We start from the raw sequence: 13390 nt of genomic DNA, 5'->3' as shown, positions 1-13390 counted from the left end.
CATCGTCATGGCTCCCCAAATTATCTGCATTGCACTGTCAAATCACAGGAGGGCAGTAGATATTAACTCATCAAGTTAGTTAGATGCACAGAGAGAGGGGCCTAGCCTGTTCCCAGATCTGTTTGTGTTATCATGTGTTTGGCATGACAAGCAGAGGCATGATGACACAAACAGACTGGTTCCCAGGCTAAGAAGGGCCCCTGATACCTTATAGATTAAGGTAACATTTTATTTGGATAGTCCATTTGTAGATGCTCTACAGACTATCTACAGACTATCAGTAGCATTTCATCTATCTACAAACCCTAACTCTAACCTTAACCCTTATTTTAAACCTTACCCTAACCCTAACCGTAACCTTAGCAAGCAATTGCTTATCAACAGATAGTTTCTTGATAGTACAAATGCTGTATCTTCATTTGAACCTGTTTTTCACAGCAGGAAAATAGTCCTGCAGCAACAGAACATTTGAATTATTATGTGGATTATAATTAAATAAATTTTCATTAGGGCAACTCAAGTCTGACATTTTTAAAGTGGAAATTACAAACTTTAGAAGCATTTTTAAACCTTGAATACACTACAAGCTTGCATTTCCTGATGTGCAGGAAAATTCTCATCAACAACAGCATGATCAAATTAATATCCGTCATCTGTATGAGGATCTGAAGAGCATCTACAGATGGACTGTCCAAATAAAGTGTGTGACCTAGAGTAAGAACGGTCTTTATTACTAATGCATGGTTCTCACCATGTTTCCATTGCTTTTCATGTCCTGCAAGTCGATGATGGTATTAAGCACATCAGCAGTCCCCCTCAGATGCTTGTTCTCCTCATCCATTGCATTTCTCTCAGTGTTCCACCTCTCCTCCCCCTCTCTCTCCTCCTCTTCCTCCTGGTCCACTCTCTGCTCCTCCAGTCCCCTGACCCACTCTTCTCTCTTCTACTTCTCCTACATCTTCTCCAGTTCTCTTGATCCAGGAGTTTGCTGAGTGACTCGATCTCCTCCGGCGCTGCCTTGCTCTTCTCTTTTATCCACTCTCTGTCCTCTATCGCTTTCTTTTCCAACTCTTTCAGCCTCTTTCTCTCGCTCCTAAACCTCACCCTTACCGCCGACATACTTTCCTGGCGGTCGTCCAGCCATAGCTGGTACTCCAGCGTATCTCTCTCTAGCTGCTCCATGCAACACTCTAACCAAAGCTTCTTCTGGTTAACTCTGTTATCCTCTAAATCTATCATCTCCGTTTCCTTCCTCTCCTTCTCCCTCTTCCGTTCCAACTCTTCCTTCTCTTCTGCTCTCTCCATCTCCAATGGGTACCGTTTCTTTCTCTCCTTCTCCAGTTGTAGTTTTTGGGGGTATCTGTGCTTTGCTTTACTATTTATATTTTTGCCAACTTTTACTTTTACTTCACTACATTCCTAAAGAAAAGAATGTACTTTTTACTCCATACATTTTCCCTGATACCCAAAAGTACTCGTTAAATTTTGAATGCTTAGCAGGACAGGAAAATTGTCCAATTCACACACTTATCAAGAGACTGTCTCTGGTCATCTCTACTGCCTCTGATCTGGCGGACTCACTAAACACAAATGCTTCATTTGTAAGTTATGTCTGAGTGTTGGAGTGTGCCCCTGGCTATCCGTCAATAAACGAAAACAAGAAAATTGTGCCGTTTGGTTTGCTTAAAATGTGGAATTTGAAATGGTTTATACTTGTACTTTTGCTTTTGATACTTAAGTACATTTTAGCAATTCCATTTACTTTTAACACTTAAGTATATTTAAAACCAAATACTTTTAGACCTTTACTCAAGTAGTATTTTACTGGGTGACTTTCACTTTTACTTGAGTCATTTTCTATCAAGGTATCTTTACTTTTACTCAAGTATGAAAATTGAGTACTTTTTCCACAACTGTCCACCTCCTCTAATCTCCTCTAACTTCTCCACCTCTTTTGCTTTCAATTGAATTTCCTCATCCTTCTCTCTCTCCATCTTACCTAGGTGCCATTCCACCTCCCCCTCTTGCTTCAGATGTACCTTCCTCTTCTCTCTGTCTCTCCGTCTCAAACTGCTTTATCTTTGCACTCCGTTCTTCCTTTTCTCTCTTCCAATCTGTTCTGATTCTCTCAATCTCTTTCTGTATCACAGATGTTAATTGATCACACTCCCCCGCTGCTTGTATTGCCCGTTCTACCACCAGCTCCAGCCTTTCTTCCTCCTCCAGTTCCTCCTCTTTCTTCTCCTCTATATCCCTCCGTTCCCTCTTCTCCTGAAAGTCACTTCTTTCTTTTTATTTTGTTGTTTTCTTTTCCCCCCGAAACGTTTTCCTTTTTTGCTGGAGCTCCTCACTCGTCATCTCATACTCTCTGTCACCGTCACTGTCCCCAAGACTCTGCAAAGGTAGCCGGGGCATTGCTCCACCAATCCACAAGCCGGAGTTGTGTTGTGGTGGAGAAGGTTTTGATTGAAGTGTTCTGGAAGATGCTAGTCATTTGAATAGAATGTTCAATTCAAAACAACTGCTTTAAAGTTCTGAGTTCCAACATGGAATAGAAAGTGAGGAAGTTTCCACAAAGACTGAAAGTTGTTTTTCTCACAGATAAAGGCAATAATGACAACGTGATAAATAATTATAATACATCCAAACAGTTGATCTGTTTTTGTATCTATTTTGTTATCTATTTAATTTGAAAAGTATTTTTAACAAAGTATTTTTAACAGATTCCATCCAGGTTTTGAGAGCAATGTCGTTGAGAACTGAAATACAATACCACAGGTGGGGGGGGCTCACATGGTGATTAGCAGGTGGGGCGGGATTAAATTCTTTGTGCAGGTGCAGTTGGACAGTTAAGGGTAGAGAGAGAGAGAGAGAGAGAGAGAGAGAGAGAGAGAGAGAGAGAGAGAGAGAGAGAGAGAGAGAGAGAGAGAGAGAGAGAGAGAGTTAGAGAGAGAGAGAGAGAGAGAGAGAGAGAGAGAGAGTTAGAGAGAGAGAGAGAGAGAGAGAGAGAGAGAGAGAGAGAGAGGGAGGGAGAGAGAGAGAGAGAGAGAGAGAGAGAGAGGGAGAGAGAGAGAGAGAGAGAGAGAGAGAGAGAGAGAGAGAGAGAGAGAGAGAGAGAGAGAGAGAGAGACGGAAAAGCCTAATGTGGGCGGGAAGGCATCAGGTGGCTAGAGAAAGAGAAAGTCCCATCCACTAACAAAAACAATCTGGAGGAGAAGGACGGCAGCTCTTCTGACAGTGTAAAGGAGACTCAATCTGTTTCTTATTCTGTGTGGAGGGGTAGCGCTTATTATTGTCTGTTCGGTGCACTCTGTTGCCGTTGGAGATAAACTGGGGCAACACCTGAGAAGGAGGCGGGAACGGAACGCTGTCTTTCTGGAGAACTGAGCTGCTGTTATCTTCCCCTGGTGGACGTAGGGGAGCGAGGGAAGAGACAGAGGCCTGGTTGGAGGGAACATTCTGGGCTTGACTGAAAGACCTGTGCTCCATTCTCAGCTCTGAGGTGGTTATATGGCCAGAAGGAAATCCTGTAACACATCTGATCAACTAAAGAATTATATTTTCCACACCTGTGCTGTGACCTACTACAGGACTGAAGCTACTGTATGTGGAAGAGTCTTCTCTGGCCTAGGAGGATTTACAAGTCACAAAGAGACCATATGTCATCTGTGATTGTAACCTAGCCACAACCATCAGGGGATGGCGCTGTAAGGCAGACCATCACACACTTGCTCATAACACAGTTATAACATAGTCATACCATTGTGACGTGACACTGAATCAGTGTCTTGGTGAGGCTCCCAGGCCAGGCCTCTTCACGATGCAGCAGCCGACAGGAGGAGTGGAGCAGCAGGACGAATCTTTTGATTTCCTGTTCAAGATCATCCTGATTGGAGACTCTAACGTGGGGAAGACCTGTGTGGTCCAGAGCTTCAAGTCAGGACAGTTCTCTGAGAGGCAACAGAACACCATAGGGGTGGACTTCACCGTGCGGACAGTGGACATCGAGGGCAAGAAAATTAAGGTAAGGAAGTCAGCCTCAAACTTTAAGAAGAAATTGTGCTTTATAAAACCAAAAAGTGTTCAATGAAAGTCAGCCTAACCCTAAACCTAACCCTACTGTCACTCTCACTCCCGCAAGCTGTTGCATATCAACAGAGCTGCAGTTGATAGTTTGTTGATAGTTTGAACATCTACAACAGATCTTCTGTTGTTGACTATACACATAAAGTATAACTGAAATATCTAAGTGTTGCCTCCTGATCAGATTAGTTGCTGTTTGAATACTTCAGTTTTGAGGCCATTGGAGTGGTTGATGTAAAATACAGCTGTTGTCTTGTGATACTGCCAAGAAGACTTTGCAGGCCTTTTGACATGTAAAACAAGTTGTACCAGCAGTTCACGAGGGACTCGCCTTTCTGGTTCTCCAACAACACATCCATCATTCCTCCTTCTTTTCCCGGACCAAAAACGTCAGCATTTAAAAAAAACTTCAGTGAGAAAAGTGGGAGTACGCCTTAAGTACCTACTAAGGTAGACCTACTGTATGCTTGAATAGGAAACCTCTATGAGGCGCTGGCTACACTCTCAGAAAAAAAGGTGCTATCTAGAACCTTAAAGGGTTCTTCAGCTGTCCCCATAGGAGTACCCTTTGAAGAACCCTTTTTGGTTGCAGGTAGAACCCTTTTGTGTTCCATGTAGAACCCTTTCTACAGATGGTTCTACATGGGACCCAAAAGGCTTCTACCTGGAACCAAAAAGGGTTCTCCTATGGGTCAGCCGAAGAACCGTTTTGGAACCCTTTTTTCTAAGAGTGAAGGTTTAAATACTTTAGAGATACTTTAGGTTTAAATGATTTTGTTGCTGGAGGGCACCTCCCTCCCTCCCTCCTCTTCCCACACCTGCTAACTGTATTGTTCCCCAAACCTGCCAGACAACAGAGATGATAGGAAGGTATTTATGGCAGGCTCTCTTCCTCTTACCAACCATAGAGATACACTCTTAGAAAAAAGGGTTACAGTAGGATTCTTCCACTGTCCCCATAGGAGAACCCTTTTTGGTTCCATGTAGAACCCTCTGTGGAAAGAACCAAAAGGGGTTCTCCTATGGGGACAGCCAAATAACCATTTTAGGTTCTAGATAGCACCTTTTTGTTTATGAGTGTATCTGTACATTATTACTAGAGTGACCTACCGTGTCATAAACCTCCTTCATTCTAGAATGGGGTTGTATTTCATTCTGTGATACTGACTGTGTCATCAACCAACTGAACTTTGACACAGGAAGGAAGAGCAGGCAATATGATGGCTTCAGAATGTATCTCAGTCTGGGCCTGTGTCCCAAATTGCACTCTTTTCCTTATATCAAATCAAATCAAATCAAATCAAATCAAATTTTATTGGTCACATGCGCCGAATACAACAGGTGCAGACATTACAGTGAAATGCTTACTTACAGCCCTTAACCAACAGTGCATTTATTTTAAACAAAAAAGTAAGAATAAAACAACAACAAAAAAAGTGTTGAGAAAAAAAGAGCAGAAGTAAAAAATAAAGTGACAGTAGGGAGGCTATATATACAATAGAATAAAGTGACAGTAGGGAGGCTATATATACAGGGGGGTACCGTTGCATAGTCAATGTGCGGGGGCACCGGCTAGTTGAGGTAGTTGAGGTAATATGTACATGTGGGTAGAGTTAAAGTGACTATGCATAGATAATAAACAGAGTAGCAGCGTAGCAGCAGCGTAAAAAGGATGGGGTGGGGGGGCAGTGCAAATAGTCCGGGTAGCCATGATTAGCTGTTCAGGAGTCTTATGGCTTGGGGGTAGAAGCTGTTGAGAAGTCTTTTGGACCTAGTGCACTACTTTTGACCAGGGCCCATGTCTCTGGTCAGAAGTAGTGCACTATATAGGGAATAGGGTGCCATTTAGTTTATGGCCACTCAGTGTGAATAGGACCTTGTTGCCTCAACCAGTACCACATGCCTGACTCAAAATGACAACTGTAACCACACAAAGAGACAGAGATCAGTGCAAACAGCATTTATTGAGACGGCTTGTACTATTTACTGATAGGAACATGGATATCATCGTGCTGTGAAGACTTCAATTTAATTTATTTCCTCACTTTGCATGACAATGGCAGTGCTCTTGCTCCAGGCAGAAATGGAGATGAAGGGTGTTTTGCTTCCCACCCTATAGAGGTGTGTCATTGTTAAACACAGGAACCAGTGGAAATCCCCTGTGCATCACTGCACGCATACTGTATATAAGCTATCCCTCCCAAAGCCAGTGACAGAGCCATGTTTAGTACATTAAAACTACAGCACATATGGATCAAAACAATGACAATCCCTACAGTAGCTTTTGGAAGCATATTAATTATTTTTTATCCAACAAGTTCTCTTGTGCTTGTGTACATGTTGCATGGATGATTAGGAGAAAGAGAGATAAAAGGAGTTAACGGTGGTTTTAGAGAAAGATAAAGGCTGTGAGGGGAGTGATAAAGAAACCATTGCAAGTTCAGACCAGGTGAGCAGGGGAGATTAGGAACTCTGGTGCCAGGTTTGTCAGGTTGCTATGGCAGTTGTTGCTATGCTAACATGAAGATAGGAGAAGGGCAGGCGGAGGCTGAAGGAGATGCCCCAGACAGTGACATATTGCAGCATTTTTTAAGTTACAGTACATCATCATTTTGTTAAGGTGTCATTTCAGTTTTGTATTGTCCCCTCCAGGAGTACATTAGGCTTTGAGATCATTGTTTTGTATTGTCCCCTCCAGGAGTATATTAGGCTTTGAGATCATTGTTTTGTATTGTCCCCTCCAGGAGTATATTAGGCTTTGAGATCATTGTTTTGTATTGTCCCCTCCAGGAGTATATTAGGCTTTGAGATCATTGTGTTTGTGTGTGAGATATTGGTCTAATTCTGTGTCTGTGTAAAACAGATGCAGGTATGGGACACAGCTGGACAGGAGCGTTTCCGGACCATCACCCAGAGTTACTACCGCAGCGCCCACGGCGCCATGATCGCCTATGACATCACACGCCGCGGAACCTTTGACTCTGTGTCCCATTGGATCAGAGAGGTGGAGCTGTACGGCGCGGCCAATATAGTGCTCTGTCTCATTGGTGAGTGGGAGCTGAAATATCTGCTGACTCCGTGTGGCATGGGCCATTGTTTTGAATTGAAATGTTTGTTCTACCATTTGTATTTCTATGATTGAGATGTAAAGATTTGAAATAAAAAAGTTTCTGGGCCTCTCTCAGAAAAGAGGTCCAAACCTTTAAAATACTTTAACACCTGACCCCTTCCTGTTCAATTAAAGGTCAAATCAATGTGTTTCTGACAAATCAGTTCTAAAAACAAAACTTTAAACACCTATTTCTCTCCCTCCCAGGCAACAAGTCACAGGAAGGGGTCAGGGGTTAAAGTCTTTTAAACAACTATTTATCTCCCTCCCAGGCAACTAGTCACAGGAAGGGGTCAGGGGTTAAACATTGAAGCTGGCTCTTTGTCTTTTATATTGTCTGTGAACTGTCAAATAGATGCTGAAGACACATTTCCAACAATGTCCTTCCTCTCCCTCCCAGGTAACAAGTCTGACCTGGAGTCTGAGCGTCGGGTGTTGTTCCAGGAGGCGTGCTGTATGGCTGAGGAGAGAGGCATCCTGGCAGCGTTAGAGACCTCAGCTAAGGAGGCTCAGAATGTGGACGATGCCTTCATGATGATGGCCCGCGAGTTGCTGGCACGCAACGGCATGGCCGTCCAGCAACAGGCGCCTAGCAACAATGACTCGCCTCGCGTCCTGCTCCGAGCCAACTCAAGACCAATCAACGGGCCGGCGGTGATCGCAGACAAGAAGACGTGTTGCTAACATACAGAGGAGGAAGGACAACAGAGGGAATTTAAGAATGGATACCTGGGGGGACATGAGTGCGTGCCACTGTTCTACCTGGAAGTGGACAGAATAGGGTGGGGATCATCAACTACATTCAGCCGCCAGACCATTTTTTCTGGAACAGATGGTCGGGGGGCCGGAACATAATTACAAATAATTTGTCAACTGCAAATTGACATCAAGAAGCCGAAACAGATATAGTTTGACTAAAACATTATTTCAAAACCTTGCTTCCATATGTATCATTCACGTGTCTCTCTATTATGGGTGGGAATACTTGGGAACAGATTTCTTAAATTAAAATCACTTGGAGCTGATTTCCTGTAGTTTTTACAGTCGTTTATGTCAACAATGAAAATTCCACAAAAATATATACAGTACCAGTCAAAAGTTTGGACACACCTGCTCATTCCAGGGTTTTTTCTTTATTTTTACTATTTTCTACATTGTAGAATAATAGTGAAGACATCAAAACTATGAAATAACACATATAGAATCATGTAGGGCGGCAGGTAGCTTAGTGGTTAAGAGCGTTGTGCCAGTAACCGAAAGGTCGCTGGTTCTAATCCCCGAGCCGACTAGGTGAAAAATCTGTCGATGTGCCCTTGAGCAAGGCACTTAACCCTAATTGCTCCTGTAAGTCGCTCTGGATAAGAGCGTCTGCTAAATGACAAAAATAAAAAATAAATAAAAAATGTAGTAACACGAGCAATGGACGTTAGACCGGTGGAAATTTGTCCTTTGGGCTGGAGTCCAAATTTGAGATTTTTGGTTCCAACCGCCATGGCTTTGTGAGATGCGGTGTAGGTGAACGGATGATCTCTGCATGTGTAGTTCCCACTGTAAAGCATGGAGGAGGTGGTGTTATGGTGTGGGGGTGCTTTCCTCTTGACACGGTCTGTGATTTATTTAGAATTCAAGGCACACTTAACCAGCATGGCTACCACAGCATTCTGCAGCAATACGCCATCCCATCTGGTTTGGGCTTAGAGGGACTATCATTTGTTTTTCAACAGGACAATGACCCAACACACCTCCAGGCTGTGTAAGGGCTATTTTACCAAGAAGGAGAGTGATGGAGTGCTGCATCAGATGACCTGGCCTCCACAACCCCCCGACCTCAACCCAATTGAGATGGTTTGGGATGAGTTGGACCGCAGAGTGAAGGAAAAGTAGCATATGTGGGAACTCCTTCAAGACTGTTGGAAAAGCATTCCAGGTGAAGCTGGTTGAGAGAATGCCAAGAGTGTGCAAAACTGTCATCAAGGCAAAGGGTTGCTATTTGAAGAATCTCAAATATAAAATATATATGTTTAACACTTTTTTAGTTACTACATTATTCGATATGTGTTATTTCATTGTTTTGATGTCTTCACAATTATTCTACAATGTGGAAAATAGTAAAAAAAATAAAGAAAACCCCTTCAATGAGTAGGTGTTTTAAAACTTTTGACCGGTAGTGTATAGATATTTCTTGCTCAGAAAACTTGGAGGTCCAAATAAAACCACCCATGGGTCAAATCCAGCCCGCGGGCTGCCAGTTAGGGAACCCTGGAATAGGGGAAGCTGAGACCATTACAGACAGTACACACACTCCTCTCTTGTGGGTGCCTTTAAGTACTATTGACCTATGACCTATGCAGTGGTGTAGCGCAGTAATTATCTCAAGGGGGTTAGCCGTCAGAGATGACAAGCCACTGACGGAGTTGACAACAGATACTCAAAACAGACATATTTTTGCCTCTAAAAAAACATTTGTAAAATATGGAAAATTATTCATTTGAAAGTCCCCAATAAAAACAGAACCATTCTATCAGATCTTTCAGCACTCTGGCGGAGTTGGCGTTAGACAAAAATCTGACAGAGTTGATGCTTTAAGGAGTTTACAAATATTGCATTTTTCTTCTTCATTCAAGTGGTATACACAGTAGGAATTATGTTTTTCCTCAGTTGCTTTATGACTCTAAAACCTCATTAAATGTAATATATTTGAACCAAAATTAATATTCTATCGTAATCTATCAGACAGATGGAGTTGACAGTTTATGTGGTTGTGACCATGGTGATTTCAATATTGTTTGTTTAAATCTATTAAAAGTTTAGAACTTTACATTTACATTTTAGTCATTTAGCAGACGCTCTTATCCAGAGCGACTTACAGTTAGTGAGTGCATACATTTTTCAACCAACCCTTCACAATCACAGGTGGTCCTCTTAAGTCTTTCTAAAGGAACTGAAGGAGAGACTGAGAGGAGAGGTGAGACCTTGGGGTTTCTGGATGAAGAGGCCTCTCCCTGCACCAGGGATGTTTTCAGGCCTGGCAGGAGTAGGGGCAGCCTGCTGGGGAACAGCTCGCTGTACTGAGTCTTGTGCCTGGGGGGACAGGCACCTACACCCTCCCCACTGGGGCCTGGGTCTTCAGGACCCTGGGGCTCTCCTTGGGGACCTGGGCTGCTGATATCGGGACAGCCAGGCCTCTTCCCAGGGAGAGGAAGGCAGGTAGGGAAGGGAAGGGAAGGCAGGGTGGGTTGTTGGTGCTGGGTCTTTCAATTTAACAGACCATGAGTGGTCTTGTTGCACTACACGGGGGGCCAGTATGAAAAATGTATGCACTCACTAATTGTAAGTCGCTCTGGATAAGAGCGTCTGCTAAATTACTAAAATGTCCCCCAAAAAAATGTAACAAGGAGATGAAGGGGTCCTTATAGTATAGCTGACCCTGCTCATTCCTGATTAATCTGAGATTTTTTGACAAATCTGATGGAGTTCACCAAATCTCCGGACACATATTTTAGGAATCACAGTTTTGAGAGAAATATTATTTAAAGTCACAGAGGGCTATTGCATAAAACTACATAAGATCATGTTTCAGTTAATATCCATTATTGCCATTTATTTTATTTTTTTAACACTTTTTTTTGGAGAGTTTGAAATTGGGATCCTTTGCTCAGGACAAGGGCATTTCCAGGCATAGAAATGAATAATATTGAAAGTATAAAAAAAATTCTAAAAACAAATATTTTCATTATGACGTGTTCATATGCTATTTGTGGGGCCCAAAGTTCGTGGGAGGGTGCCCTACGCCAGTGGATCTATGACACTGTGACCTTGTGAGTATCCCAAGGGGGGAGTGGACTGGAGCAGTGGACTTTAGCTTTGGAGGAAACACTACATTAATGCTACACCTGCTGCTATCCATGTTGTTGCTGAAAGACTACAGCGCCTGAACAGAGCCTTCACATTGCCTGTAGTGTGGCTCCCAGCTGCTTACACATAGCAAGCTATGGAATTGTATTTCAAAAATGTGCACATCAGTGACGAACTACTGACGTCTTGAGAGACATTTTAATTTGTGATGATTTATGTACAATATTGCCTAACGTGACAATCATTGGTCAGTGGTCAAAAGTTACATCATCGTTATAGACATTCAATTAGATTTTAATTTGAGGCCATGTGGCAGAAAGTGATAAGGGAAGCTAGTGGGTCTGGGCAGGTGTGATGTAGTTGATGTTTGTATGATGTCGTTTGTATGTGTATGTTTTGTATTGGCTTTTTTTTTTTTTTTTTATACATAGATTGTAACAGCTGATTGTGGTTATTCGGTGAGGAAAAAGGTTGAGATTAAGTTTGAACTAATTATTACAATACAGGCTTTTCAGGATGGGCCTTTGGAAAAGTACGATACCTGTGTCAGTGGGGAGAATAAGGGGTTTACACGTTGGTAAAAGACACTCAAAAACCGTGTAACTCTCTGCCTACCACTAGGGGGCACAGTAGGCCTACATTCACTTATCCACTTCGGGGCATCAGAAGAAAAGAGAAAGAAGCAACTCCATCATCATGATTCAAGTGAAGCATCTTTGACAACAGGTACAGTATTTATACCTAGATAACTCCAAGACCTGCTATGACCTAACATCCCAGGGCCTCTTGTTGCTAAAAAAGTATAGACTCATTTATCCAAATACGGAAATTCTGTTGAAATGTGTACGGCCTGCCAAACTTTCCTGCTTTTATGACATAATACTTCTCCTCTCAACAAAGAACTTGGCAGCATCTGGACGAAATGTGAGTTTGGAGAATGCACATAGCTTGGCAGTGAGTACCTGGAGAGAGCCTTTGATTCTGCAGCAGGTATGGCATTGCAGCAGACCCACATGAGGTAACATTTTCACACCTGGGTAGAGGTTAGTTTGAATCACTGTTGCTTCTAGCTAAGATGATCTACTTGGTGAAGGCTTTGATCAATTAGTAAATGGGTATTATTACTGCGCTGTTGGAGCTAGAAACACAAGCATTTCACTGCACCTGCGCTAACATCTGCAAATCTGTGTATGCGACCAATAAACATTAATTTTATTTGAAATCATCTGATACTGCTTTCAGCCTTACCAATGCAGACTTACATTTCTCTTGTTGGGATAAATAAAGTACTGCTAACTACAACTACTACTATTACTACTGCTTTACATTTACATTTTACATTTTCAGTGTTATTATTCAGAACAACAATCAAAAGCAACATGACCATGACAGGCTTTCATGCATGCAGTTTTTTACAATGGGTCCTTTAAAAAAAATATATATATGAGGCACCGACTGAAACAGATATTGTTTCAACTTACAGTTTTCAGATGCGTTGAAAAGCAACACAACTGACCCCAGGTATGTGATCCCCTGTGTCTTATAATGAGAAACACATCCAAGGACACCCTATGAATGTCCAGCAGTATTAAGCCTGAAGCTATTCGAGCTTTCCTGTGCCCAGCTCCACATAACAGGGGCATTACTGTTATCTGACTCCTTGGTTGGTTCCCATATGGATTTCATGGACTTCTGGTCAAGCATTAGGGGGCCTAGTGAAGTAATAAAATAACTTCCCTACTGAGAACTGAAATATATCGAAACAAACAATCTAGCAAACTAAACAAACATCACTTTTCTATCACTTTCTATCACTTATCAGGATATGACCCAGATGCAGACACGGGAGGCGGATAGTACAGTTCTCAGATCATTTATTATAAACACGGGGCAGGCAAAGGGCAGGTCGAGGGCAGACAGAGGTTCGTGATCAGGTCAGAGTCAGGCAGGTACAGGATGGCAGGCAGGCTTGGGGTCAGGGCAGGCAGAATGATCAGAAACTGGAAAAACTAGGAAACAGAACTTGAGACACAGGAAGACGGGAAAGAACGCTGGTAAGACCTGACAAGACGAACTGGCAACAGACAAACAGAGAACACAGGTATAAATACACAGGGGATAATGGGGAAAATGGGTGACACCTGGAGGGGGGTGGAGACAAGCACAAAGACAGGTGAAACAGATCAGGGTGTGACGTTTCTGGCAACACACAACTCGTCTTGAGTGGGGAAATCTCTTCTAAAACATATGTAGCTAAACTGTCCTGTCCTGTCCATTCAATGAGAATAAGGCTGGAGTGTTTTGTTAGGTGGATGGAATGGCCACCATGTCGAGTCAGTCAGG

At 42.7% G+C, this 13390-nt stretch overlaps 1 protein-coding gene across 1 annotated transcript; it reads left to right on the top strand.

Annotated features, from left to right (window-relative positions):
• Positions 1 to 2924: 2924 nt before the first annotated feature.
• On the top strand, positions 2925 to 9351 carry LOC311129120 (ras-related protein Rab-19-like). Its single transcript, XM_084161405.1, has 3 exons — positions 2925 to 4024; positions 6947 to 7130; positions 7593 to 9351. Exons 1-3 carry the CDS (start codon positions 3821 to 3823, stop codon positions 7874 to 7876), a joined length of 672 nt encoding a protein of 223 aa, XP_084017531.1. The 5' UTR covers positions 2925 to 3820; the 3' UTR covers positions 7877 to 9351.
• Positions 9352 to 13390: the final 4039 nt, after the last annotated feature.

The sequence above is a fragment of the Coregonus lavaretus genome (assembly GCF_964263955.1).
Source record: "Coregonus lavaretus genome assembly, chromosome: 5".
Classification (NCBI taxonomy): Eukaryota; Metazoa; Chordata; class Actinopteri; order Salmoniformes; family Salmonidae; genus Coregonus; species Coregonus lavaretus.
The sequence above is the reverse complement of the archived record's forward strand: the minus strand, read 5'-3'. Positions and strand labels throughout refer to the sequence as shown.